This window comes from Astyanax mexicanus, chromosome 19, assembly GCF_023375975.1.
Source record: "Astyanax mexicanus isolate ESR-SI-001 chromosome 19, AstMex3_surface, whole genome shotgun sequence".
Taxonomy (NCBI): Eukaryota; Metazoa; Chordata; class Actinopteri; order Characiformes; family Acestrorhamphidae; genus Astyanax; species Astyanax mexicanus.
In genome coordinates, this window is record NC_064426.1 from 27,744,179 (window position 1) to 27,758,044 (window position 13,866).

General features: G+C 39.5%; 1 protein-coding gene across 1 annotated transcript; it reads left to right on the top strand.

Annotated features, from left to right (window-relative positions):
- The first annotated feature begins 6,084 nt into the window (after positions 1 to 6,084).
- Positions 6,085 to 10,128, top strand: wfikkn2a (info WAP, follistatin/kazal, immunoglobulin, kunitz and netrin domain containing 2a). The gene is made up of 2 exons (XM_007256314.4): positions 6,085 to 6,651; positions 8,446 to 10,128. Exons 1-2 carry the CDS (start codon positions 6,463 to 6,465, stop codon positions 9,955 to 9,957), a joined length of 1,701 nt encoding a protein of 566 aa, XP_007256376.2. The 5' UTR covers positions 6,085 to 6,462; the 3' UTR covers positions 9,958 to 10,128.
- The last annotated feature ends 3,738 nt before the right edge of the window (positions 10,129 to 13,866 follow it).

The window sequence follows — 13,866 nt, forward strand, 5'->3', positions numbered from 1 at the left end:
AAAGCCTCACAGTAAATAATAGACTCCTCTTAATACAGAATACTTCTATTATCAGGATTTGTATTTGTTTTTTAAATCACAGTATTATTTTGTCACAATATATATTGTACAATGCAATATGGCACACTGCTATTAGAAAACAGTTAGAAACCACATGAAATCAGATTTATGAAAATCAGATCTGAAACAACATTTAAAGGTGTTTTGAAATATTATTAAAATCAGATTAGACAAATGTGTCTCGGTCTGCATGCTGTGGACACTCAAATCAAATTTAAATGTGTATTTTGTGTCACTCACACTTTACAAACACCGACATTATTGACACCAACCTCGCACCACAGAAACCCACGAAGATATATTTTCGTCTGGACACACAAATCTGATCTGATCACTTGCAAATCACTTGCAAGTACGACAGTTTCTGGTTTGTTTCAACAGTAATTTAACACTCTGATGTGCTCAAAAATAACCATGAAAATAACAAGATATATGAGAGGAGGTGGTCTCGGCCCCGTTCCAAAAGAACTCTGGAGCGATTTGTTTGTAGTGAGAACGCGATCCAACCTCGATCCAACCCAACTATGAAAAATACTCCTCTTTTTCATTTCTCATTTTGCAGAACACATTGTAGGAACTTTAAAGATGGATCTTCTTTCTGCAAAGCTTCTTTGTATTAATAAACACAGCAATCTTTGTCTTTTGTCTTTGTTTAATTGTACTGCTGTTTACATACTCCTGACAATGACACAGTATGTCAGGTCTCTCAGAATTCTACCTATGGAGTGTGGAGCTACTTTGAGTTTCTTACTGGTGTAAAAAGAGCCATTTTTTTCTATGAGCAACACTATGCCCCTATCACTAGCATTGTAAGCCTATTGGGAGCATTGACCAAAAATGCTGTATTTCGGAATGCTGGAATGTGAATTGAGGTGGGCTATTCAACAAAAGTTTGTACTCATCATTTCTCCTTTAACTGACCAAGAAGAAATAGTGTACAGTATGTGATTTCTGTTCAAGTGGAAACATTACAAACATTTCAGAAAGTCTGAACTGATCACAGTCACAAATTTACTTGCCACTTGTACATATGAGCTTCTGGTGGTGTTCATGTACACTGTTCTCGATATTTCCAACATGACTTCAGAGGCACCAAGAAAGCAACATGGAGGATATCCCAAACATTAACTCTACTGAGCAGCTTGAACTGAGCAGCTATGAAAAATACTCCTCATGTTTGAGACAAACGGCTTTTCAGATGCAGTTAAACTTGATTTATTACCCAGATAATTACCACAGCTATCAACAAATGCCATCTCTGCTGCTGCTCCCAGCTAAATTGCTCTGAATACTGGAAATTCTTTTTGTATTTACTTTCTTGCTTTTTTCCAGACAGGTCTGCTCAATTAGCAGAGACAACATGCTCACACTGTTTATTGTGACACATCATGTAAAATAAACCAAGGGAGGAAAAACTCCATGTTAACGAACTCGTTAACTAATTTGGGGATTTATATTGTGTAACCCATGAGGCACTGTGGTCACTGTAGGAACCCTTCTAGTTTCTTACTCATTGCACATTTTGAAGGACACAATGTAGGAACTAATTACTGAAAAAAGCTGGAGCTTATTTGTATAACCAAACACAACAATCTCTGTTTTTTGTCTTTGTTTAGTTGTACTGTAATTTACATACTCCAAACACTGACACAGTTGGTCTTTTGGGGTTGTAATCGTCTGGTAGAACAGCCAGATATACAGTGCAATCAGTGCAATCTGCATAACTATGGTAATCGATTGGCGTTTTCTGCAGGATTTGGCCTTATAAGGCCGTCTATAGAGACTAAAACAGAAGAGGTCCGAGAACTGAACCCTGGGGGATTCCACGTGTCATAGCCAAACTATCAGCCCAATAAATCTACTGATAAGACCTGAGTGACAGTGTGGCTACATGTCTGTAGTGGAATGGGTTGTAGTGGGTTAGTTGATTTCAATCTAATTCAAATGCATGAAAAATAATAAATAACACAATGTTCACATCCTTGCAGAGCATGTGTTATGTACTTAGGGGTATTTTGCAAGGACTCAATGTTTAATGCATTGTTACACCACTTGTAATCTGATTTTTTGCATGCTGACCCTAGAGTCTAAAGTCATTGTTCTCTTTTTTGTTGTTGTTAAAAATTCTCTCTTTTTTTCCTCAATCTCTCTCTTTGTGTAAATATGTGTGTGTGTGTGTGTCTGTATGGGGGGTGGGGGGGGGGGGGGTATGTGCATGTGTGAAGAGCTGACACAGTGGGTCTCTAAGAGGTTAGGGACAGGGGGATGTGGGCCTCAGTCACTCAGCGTGAGCTGAGCTTGGGAAGAACACAGAAAGAACAGACAAGTTTTTCATATATTAAACTTGTCCTCAGTATGGTAAATACAATACACTGCCATGCACCATAATTGTAAGTTCTGAATGAAAGTCGTGACATTATTGGTAATTAGGACACAAACTCTTCGGGGTTGCGTTAAATTGTATGTCTGATTTATTCTTCCAATTTAATACAATTCAGTTCAAAAGTATGACACGTAACACAAAACAGTTTCTGGACAAGCCAGTGGCGGCATTAGCTTTGCAGTGGGTATCATGGAAAATAAGAGATTTTTTGCATTTAAACTTCTATAATATTAGCCTCGTAGCGCAAATACAAAAGGTATATAACAAACTTGTGCTAGCAGATTGGTTGTGTATTTGGATTATAAAGAAAAGTACATTTTAATATTTAACAACTTTGAAGGAGAAATATGGTGTGAAATTCACTTGAAAATAAGTACAATGCCTTTATTGAATAGCACACCTTCATTCACCCCCAGCATTCCCAAAAACGCACTTTTAGCAAATGCTCCCAACAGGATTACAATGCTACTGATAGGGACATAAAATTACCCATGCAAAAAATAAAAAAACTCAAAGTAGCTCCACGCTTAATTAATAAAATTCTGAGGGCCCTGATATTTAAAACGAGGCACTAAGAATTCATTCATTGTGTAAAAATGCATGAATAACAGTTGTTGCTGAAAATATCTCTATAATATTCCACATAATTAATTTCTCAGTTCTCAGTGTCTCATTTTAAATGTCAGGGCTCTCAGAATTCTACCAATAAAGTGTAGAGCTATTTTGAGTTTGTTAATGATGTATAAATTGCAATGTCTTTGCATGGGCAACTCTATACTGCTACCACTAGCATTGTAAGCCTGTTTGGAGCATCAGATAAGAGCTGTATTTTGGATTGCTGGGAGTGAATGGAGATGAGCTATTCAACAAAAGTTTTATTTGTTATCATGTTTCATTACAACCCAAGTCAATTTAACACAGGATTTCTCCTTTAATTGACCAAGGAGAAATAGAAAGGCAAACTCTTTGACTAGAAAACTAGAAAAATAAATAAAACTAGGACCGGGCAATTGATTTGAATTAAAATGAGTCAACCTAATTTTGATTTAATCTTGAGGATCCAAAATAACCAAAAAGTAATCTTGTCTGATATCTTGTTTTTTAACACCCTAAATATATATTTTTTCAAAGTACAACAAGATTCGTAAAGTCTGCACTAATTACAATTCACAAGTTAACTTGCTCTCTTCTCATAAATACGATATTTCCAACATGACTTTGAAGGCACCACGAAAGTAACATGAAGGATATCCCGAACATTAATCCTACTGAACAACTTAAAATTGAGCAGTTGTCCTAAGTTCACTGAAATTATCGTATAGAAATCGTAATCACTCTCAACTGTTAAATAAATCTTAATAATCAAACTTTAGACTCAACTGTTAAAAGATGAGTGCAGTTTAGTTTATCTGTGTGAATGCACATGTGAGTGCAGGTGTTTCAGATTCAGCTTCGGGTCAGAGCGACCCCCCCAGTGTTTGGAGCGTCCAGGAGACACACGAATCCTGTTGAGACAAACTCAAACATTTGTTGTTTCTTGTGTGCTCACAAGATCACAAAATGCTATATAGCCTACACACTAAAATGACCTTATACCTTCTGCACCTTTCATTTCGGCCTAGACATATAACATATACATGCCCCTAATTATTTCCCTGTGTGGTTTCCATAAGCCCCAGATGCCCCAGCTGAACACTTCAAACTTGTCAAGGCTAATGGTGTGCAAGGAGCCATGCTACATGACATAATGACCCTTTGTGTGATGGCTGCTGGCACTGCAGGTTGTGCCTTTGAACCAGATGACCTCCCACCCCCAGAGCTCCACACACCTGGAGTTCATTTCCCCCTGTCGGACCATGTCAGGAGAAGAACATAGCTTATTCTCTTGTGAGAATGAAATTTGTGCTGTTTAATGAAGAAATTATACAGCAATTAGCAAGACACTGTGATTAGCTTAAATGTGGCTAAATTGTTGCACTCCATAACACTGGGGTTACCATACATCACTGTTGACCAATCATTGGGTGGTGGCTGGAGTCAGATGGTCTAAGCTAGCCTTTGATGGTCAAGTTGGTCAAAACGCTGGACATCTAGATGAAAGCATACTCAATACTGGTAAACTGTCTGGTTAACCATCTTTTGACCAGCATTATGTTTACTGCATTTGATTTTGGTGTGCTGGTCAGCCAGCTTGATTATGATGGCCATGACAGTTATCTAGCCTGATCATGGTTGGCTGTCTAGTAGACCAGCTAAACCATCAAACTCAAACAAAATTAAACCCTGTGCTGGTCACAATCTAAGCTGGTTAACCAGCTTTAGCAGGCTGACCAGCTTGAGTGAAGGGGTCAAATTCAGTTTTAATATAAAATATAAAAATATAAAAAGCTGTCCTAAAGCTGTAATATGATCCTTATTGAAATTGTCACAAGTTGATTGACGAGCACAAACAAATAGATAGGACAGACAAAAAGATTGCAAAATAATTGCATGGAAATGCATGTTTTCACTAACTAACACCAGTTAAAATTAATGTGTGCATTCAAGTGAATTGTTAGCTGTAGTTTTGAGCTCGTTGGTTGACTTGATCATGACTTCATTTTAATAAGGTGGTGGTGACTGGAGAACTACCTGAAGGTACTGTGTGTGTAAACAGTGTTTTAATAAACTACCTGTTCACTTTAAAAGTTATCATTGCCTTCTTTTAAATGTCAGGACACTCAGAATTCTACCAATGAAGTGTAGAGCTACTTTGAGCTTGCTAATAGTGTAAAAATAGAGATTTAATTGCATTAGGCAACACTATGCCCCAGTCACTAGCATTGTATGCATGTTGGGAATATCAGCTTATCAGCTAAAAGCGCTGTGTTGTCGGAATGCTGTATATTCGACAAATGTTACTCATCATCATGTTTCATTACAAGCCAAGTCAATTTCACTCCATATTTCTCCTTTAACCTGAATACCAATTTTTAAGCTTTTAATATGAAAGTAGATTTTCTAAGAATGTAGTTTCTGTTAATTTGTTTATGTCATAAGCATTATTTGCTTTCTAAAATGATGACGTGTCCTACACCAATGGCGTAATAAATTGTCCTGCAAGACAACAGGCTTATATACAGCTCTGAAAAAAATAAGAGACCACTTAAAATTAATTTCTAATGAGTTTCTTTTGACCAGGAGTGGCATAAAGTTATCCAAAAGCAGTGTGTAAGACTGGTGGAGGAGAACATGCCAAGATGCATGAAAACTGTAATTAAAATCAGGGTTATTCCACCAAATATGTATTTCTGTACTTTTGAAACTTTATGAATATGAACTTGTTTTATTTGCATGATTTGAGGTCTGAAAGCTCTGCATCTTTTTTGTCATTTCAGCCATTTATCAATTTCTGCAAATAAATGCTCTAAATTACAATATGTTTGTTTGGAATTTGGGAGAATTGTGGTCCGTTGTTTATAGAATAAAACAACAATGTTCATTTTACTCAAACATAAACCTATAAATAGCAAAATCAGAGAAACTTATTCAGAAACTGAAGTGGTCTCTTCATTTTTTTCCAGAGCTGTAGGTTGAATTGCTTGGTCTTGCTGATCAACCAGCTTGGTGCAGGTTCAGGTTGGTCATTGCTGGTTTGTTCAGCAGGGAGGAGGCTAGCAAAGGGTTAAAAGATGTTGCACGTCACACAACAGGTACTACTTCTCCGTACGGAGTGTGGAGCTTAAATGCTAAATGTAGGCATGTGTTCTGTGTGGAATTTGGTGGAGCAGAACTGTGGACAGACATTAAGTAACAGGAATCAAACATCTCGGTCTAATCTCGCAGGACTTTTAAAGGGTGGTGTGGAACACCGATTTCTCCACTCCGCGAGCCCCCGTCCTGACCGGGCGCCCCCTCTTTAAGACCGTGTTTCTTCGCTTGTGTCCAGGACTTTAGGAACTTTAAGGGACTTTAAAGAACCTTTTAGGAACTTTTCGGATCTCCAGGGACCTCGGGAACTCGTCTTTTAAGCGTTGGACATGTGGTGGATGCTGTTTCCGCGCTGGATCTGGTTTATTGTGGCTCAGCTCTGCGTCCCGCGCCCGGTCAGGGCGATGACCATCTCCAAGGTGGTGTATTCCCACGCGGGCATGTGTCCCAACGAGATGAACCCCAACCTGTGGGTGGACGCCATGAGCACCTGCATGCGCGAGTGCGAGTCCGACCAGGTGAGTGGGTTCCCGGCGTCGCACCTGAGCGCGCTAACGCGAGTTGCGGTTTTGTGTTTTTTTTTTGTGTGATTTTTGTTTGTTTGTTTCGGTGCTTTAACTAAGGCACGAGACCTTCATTGTGTCATTTATCACGAAGGAATTGTGTTTAACATCTTTTGATTATGATCCTTATCAAATAAAAAGCGGTTTTAATATAATACAAAGTCATACAATGTCAAACGCCATATTTTTAGGTTTAGGTACCTTCTATTCATTTGAGCTCTTTGCATCGCACGCTACAGTTTAACCAAGTGTTGGGAGACAATTTGGTTTCCAAGCTCCTTAAGTGTTCTAAAGCATTTTTATAGGCTACTAACGAAAGTTGATATAGCCTACTCTACCGTTCAAAAGTCTAGAATCAAGAGGGGGGAGGTTAATGGAAGAACCATGTACATGTCTTGTCATCTTAAATGGTTCTTCGAATACCAGGTTAAAAAAAAAACTTTATGTAGGGCATTATGTATAGAAACCTTCAAAAAGTGGTTCCATATAACACCAAAAAAAAAAGGTTCCAGTGCTGTTATGGCCATGCTAAAAATCCATCTCAAGAGCATCTTTTGCAATTAGCTGGTTTTATATGATATAAGCTGGTCTTTGATGGTCAAGGTGGTTTAAAATCCAACCATCCAGCAAAAGAAGTATCCCGTAGTGTTAAGAAAGCTGAACTTGAATTTGATGCATTGATCATGCTGGTGGACCAGTTTGTTAATGCTGGTCATGCTGGTCAACCAGCTGAGCTTGGTGCTACCAAATTAATCTTATTGGACCGGCTGGTCAGCAAGCTTGGTCATGCTTGTAAGCAACACCAACATACAAGCTACACCATCAAACCCAAACAAAATCATACCCTTTGATGATCAAAATCTAAGTTGGTCAACCATCTGAACCAGCTCAAAGAGATTAAACTAGGCATGCTTTCCCAAAATAGTTGCACAAATCGTAGCAATAAAGATTCCACTTCTGTTATGAATCCATTTACTTTTTCCAGTGTAGTCTAGAATCTGCTGTGCATAGATTAAACAATGAAACAATTACATTTATTTACAGTATGACCAAAAAAATGAAGAGAAATGTCTCAGAGAAATGGTAATATTTGATACTACATGGTAAAAACCTTAACAAAAAGTATAGTTTTGAAGTATTAGTATTTATTTGTAACAGCAAAAATAGTGCAGCCCAGCATGTTGGATATTTAAATTGTAAATTAAATTTAAATTCGATGTTATCAGGAAATGTAATATTTCAAAGTAAACAGTGTGTAATATTTCAATGTAAACCGTAAACAGATATTTACAGTATTTGTTAATTAGAGTATTTGTTGATTAATATTAAGTAAATGAAATATTAAATTAACACAAATATTAAAAAGAACATGCAATTTGTATGGTGACTAATTTATAAAATTTACATCTAGGCTGCATACATCTGTAGGGAATATAGCAAAACTTCGAATCGATTCCAAACATTTGAACAGTAGTTTTATCACATACTCATTCATCTCTTATGCATTGCGAAACTTGCATTGCATTTTCAACCTGTGACCCACGGCATGTCTGTGTGAACCCCAGGATGTGAAAAACTTACATTATTTTTACTCACTCTATAACTTCAGATGTTTGAGGAAATTGTTGAATGTTTGAGCTAGTGTCATTGAAATGTACTGTAATATTTAGTATCTTTAACAATGATGTTCAGATTTGGATTAGAGTGAAGGTTTACTGATGAGCTTATTCTTGTTTTCCCGTCCCTCAGGACTGTGAGACATTTGAGAAATGCTGTTTGAATGTGTGTGGGAGCAAGAGCTGTGTGGCCGCACGCTACATGGATATAAAGGGGAACAAAGGACCCGTGGGAATGCCGAAAGAGGCCACATGTGACAAGTTCATGTGCAGCCAGCAGGGCTCCGAGTGCGACATATGGGACGGGCAGCCGGTGTGCAAGTGCCGTGACCGGTGCGAGCGGGAGCCCCATTTTACCTGCGCTTCTGATGGCATGACCTACTACAACAAGTGCTACATGGATGCGGAGGCCTGCTCTAAAGGAGTGACGCTGACTGAGGTCACCTGCCGGTACCACCTCATGTGGCCCAACACCAGCCCTTTGCCTGAGGAGACGACCATGCGACCCACCACCGTCCGTCTGGAGACTACCCCGATGGACATCCAGCCTCCCACCATGATCAGCAATCCAGCGCACAACTTTGTGTTTGTGGGCGAGACGGCGAGCTTCTTGTGCGAAGTTTCTGGAAAGCCCAGACCAGAGATTACCTGGGAGAAGCAGGTGGAGGGGAAGGAGAACACGGTCATGCGTCCCAATCACGTACAAGGTAACGTGGTTGTGACGAACATCGCCCAGCTTGTCATCTACAATGCCCAGCTCCAGGATGCTGGAATCTACACCTGCACTGCCAAGAATCTGGGTGGATCTGTACAAGCACACTTCCCGTTGTCCGTCATCCGTAGAGAGCAAGGAAAGGAGGAGGTCGGGGCGAACTCCACCCGTCTACCTGCCGAGGAGTGCCTGAAGGCACCGGACATAGGAGACTGTGGTGAGGAGAGCGTCAGCTGGTACTACGAAGCCAAGCGCAACAACTGCTTCACCTTCACCTACAGCCAGTGCAACAAGAACAGGAATCACTTCGACACGTACGAGTCCTGCATGCTGTCCTGTGGAGCGGAACTGGCGGCCCCCTGCTCCCTGCCCAGCCTCCAGGGACCATGCAAAGCATATGAACCACGGTGGGCATACAACCATCTCCTCAAGCAGTGCCAGTCCTTTGTGTACGGCGGCTGTGGTGGAAATGAGAATAACTTTGAAAGCAAGGAGGCGTGCGAGGAGATGTGTTCCTTCCCCAAGAAACATAACTGCAAGTTGTGCAAGCCACGGCAGAGGATGGTCACCAGCTTCTGCAAGAGCGACTTTGTGATCTTGGGTCGCATGACGGAGCTGACGGAGGATCAGGATTCAGGCCACGCGCTCATCACTGTGGAGGAGATCCTGAAAGATGAGAAGATGGGCCTGAAGTTCTTTGGACAGGAGCCTCTGGAGGTGACACTGCTCAACATGGACTGGAACTGCCCATGCCCCAACATCACCAGTGCTGAGGGTCAATTGATTATCATGGGCGATGTACACAATGGCATGGCAGTGCTGCAACCTGACAGCTTCGTCGGCAGTTCCAGCAGCCGCCGGGTACGCAAGTTGCGTGAGGTCGCCAACAAGAAGACGTGTGCTTTACTCAAAGAGTTTGGCAGCACGCAATAGTGGTTAGCTCAGTGTGCAATTCTATTTTCATGCTTTGGATGGACTACTGGGGACAATACTATACTAGCCCTGTACAGCCCTTTCGCACTTGGCATTTGCCACAGTGCATTATTGTATACAATTTTTAAAAATAATCATATTCCATCATATTCCAGCACTTGTTTTTTTTTTTTATGACAAAAAAATTTAATTGAAAATCTCCATTCAGAATGCAGTGCAGTCCAGGACTAGGCTTAAAAAGGCCCCTGTTTATACTCTTTATAGTCTTAACTTATCTATTTTTGAGCACTTACATATGTTGTACAAAGTTGAACTTTTGAAGATATATTTTAGTGTGACTAAAAAAATTATATAAATTGTGTTTTTTTTTATCATAGCTCTCATCACAGGATATAAGATATGCCATATAGGCAATCACTTAAGTTAAATCTCATGGCCTTAAGGTCAAATAATTAAAAAGGCTAGCAGCACTTTGGTAAACTAGTGCAGAACCTTTATAACTTTCCATGTGTATACTCGTTATACTAGTTATCTCAATATCAATGTTTCAATCACAAAATGACTCAGTCAGATTGTTCAGTTCATGTTGTTGCACTTTGTAATGATTTCCTTTGATTATCCCACCATATTTTATGTTGTACTTATTTATTTTATCAGCCTGATGCTTCATACCTACCATGAACTGAATTTTTAGGTAGTCCTGTATATGCTTTATAAAGCATGAGTTTTACTGTAAAATGTGACGACTAAGCCCTTTCAATGGATAACCGTATATTGGATTTGTTTCCTTTTGGGAGAAATCAGTTATTCTTTCTTTAAAAAAAAGAAAAATAAATAAATAAATAAAACACGTCTGTTTCTTTGTTCATGAAGGCACTTTATATAAAACCAGAAAAGTGCTGATTCACAAAAAAAAAAATATGATGAAAAAAAAAAGATTAGTTGTTCTAAACCATGTTCTAAAAATCGGTTAAGCATTTTTGCACCCTGTTCATTTAAAAACAAAAGTACAGTTTATAATGCCCATATCAAGTTTTTTGCCTCTACTTGCACTGTATGATATAAACCTTTTGTGATTTTGTGATATTAAAAAAAAAAGTAAAATATATAAAGAGAAAAACATTCAATAAACTGTATAAAAAACCCAGATTGAACAATCTGGAATCTGGAATGGAATGCTGTCAATATCTCAAAAACTGTGAGATGTGCAAATGTTTTTTATAGTAGCGTGTTTAATCTGAACACTTTCAATTATTTATTTCATTCAATAATTAGAAGAACATAGAGGCAAAAAAACAATATGCAACCATAATAATTTACCAAAGTAAAGAAAATACCAGATTTCTCCCAAAAAAGGGGAAAATTTTTCAATGTATGGCTGGTTATTCATTCTTTGGAAGGGCTCAACTATGATACCTATGACAATATCTATGAGAAATTAACAAATTAATTACTGATACCGTCTTTATTTGAGTTCGTGAATGTAAATAATCTGTTTGTAACACCATGAGAAAAATGTATTCTTTGGGTCCACTCCTTCCTCTTCTCTCTTTTACTGCTTTTTTGCTTCGCCGGCAGTCGTGAGGAAGCATGCATTATTTAAGTATGTAAATTGAAGCACAATGGGTTTTGGCTGTGCTTTGTGAAGAGGGACTTTTTATGCCGGATCCTTCCCTCCCCTTTCTCATTCCTCTATTGTCGGTCAGCGCTGGCCCTCGTACTCGAGCAGGTCACATTCCAGCTGTACGGTGGTGGGAGCGAGGGGGGTTGTTTGGAGGCGGAGGGGGGCCAGTCTGATCCGTGTGTTGTGTCTGGGTCTGGGGCTCTCGCCTCTCCTGCCGACCTTTCATGTGAGTGCCTGGGCCCTGTCGGCCAAGCACCCCACTGCCTGGCCCTCTCATCTTCTCAGGCCCAGTCCGGCCATGCCGTGACACCGCACTGGTGGGGAACATGTTGTTCACACACTCACATACACACACACACATACATACACACATTTCCACAAACACCATGCACACATTTTGCACAGGCTTTGAACCCTCGACTCGGGACAGAGGGCTAATGGGGGCAACGAGTCAGAGAGGGACGATACGTGCTCGCTTTCCCCCAAGGTGGGCCTCTGATGTCGGGTACCTTTGGTTGTCTGAAGAGGCCCAGGTCCGTGACCCTGTAAGCCCTGTAAGAGGCTAATGAAAAGGGGGATGGGGATGGGGGAGAAAATAAAAGGAAAAAGAGGGAGAGCGAGAGTGAGAGAGAGAGTTCATTAAAACTGTTGACAAGTGTCAAGTACAGCAGTCAGGCTCAAGTTCATTGGCCACTGACTGCTCTCACCAACAAAGCCACTTTTTTCCCCACTTAGCCCAGGTCTGCTTTCTCTAATTACGAGCACTTAAACCTGACTGCAGCAGACAGCTGGGTCATTCCTACTAAGAGTAGAATCTCCCTTAGTGTTGCCAACTCTTCAGCAAAGAAAGTAGCTGTTGGCTGTCCTAAAAGTCGCTAGAAGTCCCTAAATGACATCATTGCCTAATTTGCATAATAGGTAGCTAGGTAATAGGTAGCTAGCTAGTTAGATAGTAAGGTTGTTAGCTATCTAACTAACTAGGTAGCTAGCTAGTTAGTAAGGTTGTTAGCTAGCTAGCTAGTTAGATAGTAAGGTTGTTAGCTAACTAACTAACTTGGTAGCTAGCTAACTAACAAGCTACCTAACTAGCTAGCTAGTTAGTTAGTAAGGTTGTTAGCTAGATAGCTAGTTAGATAGTAAGGTTGTTAGCTAACTAACTAACTAGGTAGCTAGCTAACTAACTAACAAGCTACCTAACTAGCTAGCTAGTTAGCTAGTAAGGTTGTTAGCTAGTTAGCTACTTAGATAGTAAGGTTGTTAGCTAACTAACTAGCTAGCTAGCTAGCTACTTAGATAGTAAGGTTGTTAGCTAACTAACTAACTAGGTAGCTAGCTAGCTAACTAACAAGCTACCTAACTAGCTAGCTAGCTAACTAACTAGCTTACTAGTGACTGTGAGACTGCACTGTGAATGTTGTGGGACAGGGCTCATGGCGGCACCCGCTGCTTGCTGAGGACAGTAACTGAAGAGCATGTGTGTTCACAGAAGTCTCCCTTAACACCCCAAAAAAAAAGTTGCTAGATTTGTAGCTAGGTCGCTAAGTTGGCAACACTGGCCTTCTCTCTTTTTAACTTATATAACATAATTATATTAAAGAAAACCTGTCTATTTCGTTTTAAAAACTGTACAATGCCTATTGCAATGCATTGTGGCATTGTGTTATTTAAGCTTTACACAATTAGACAATCAAATGCACTGTTATCAATAATAATATATGTTTAATCAGTCAAAAGAAAATATGAACTGCAAGAGATATTTCCATAGGCATATTTGCCACATTGACACCTGCTGGACAACAAAGGCACTGCAATAATAAATGTATACTGTATATACTGTATATATACTGTATATATTACAAAGGTATCAAAAGAATAGCTGATGCACTGATATTAGGCAGTGTCGAATAAAGCCTGTTGTTGAACACAGGATCTAAAGGGGTCAACCCTTTAGACCCTGTGTTCATTGCAATGGACATTGTGTATTCTTTCGCTCAACACAGATTAAGACCTATTGTTCATCAGAATAGACATTTATCAGCCAATCAAACAGCAGTTTAGCTCTGAAAAACAGCACTGCACTGAAAAAAAAAAACATCTGAAGTATGCATGGGAGCATCCTAGATAACGAGTAAACACATTTTTTTCCTCCAAAATGTTACAAGATTTATTTTACTCTTTAAGAATATTTTATGAAGTAGAAGAAAAATAACTTAAAAAAAATAATAAAAAAACTTAGTTATACAGAATAAAAAGATAAAAAAAATAATGTCACTGCTATGGACATA

Bases quoted from the DNA above. Each gene is read 5' to 3' on its own strand.
- wfikkn2a (XM_007256314.4), top strand. From the start codon at position 6,463: ATGTGGTGGATGCTGTTTCCGCGCTGGATCTGGTTTATTGTGGCTCAG. The intron at 6,652-8,445 runs GTGAGTGGGTTC...CCCGTCCCTCAG, and splicing joins GCGAGTGCGAGTCCGACCAG to GACTGTGAGACATTTGAGAA.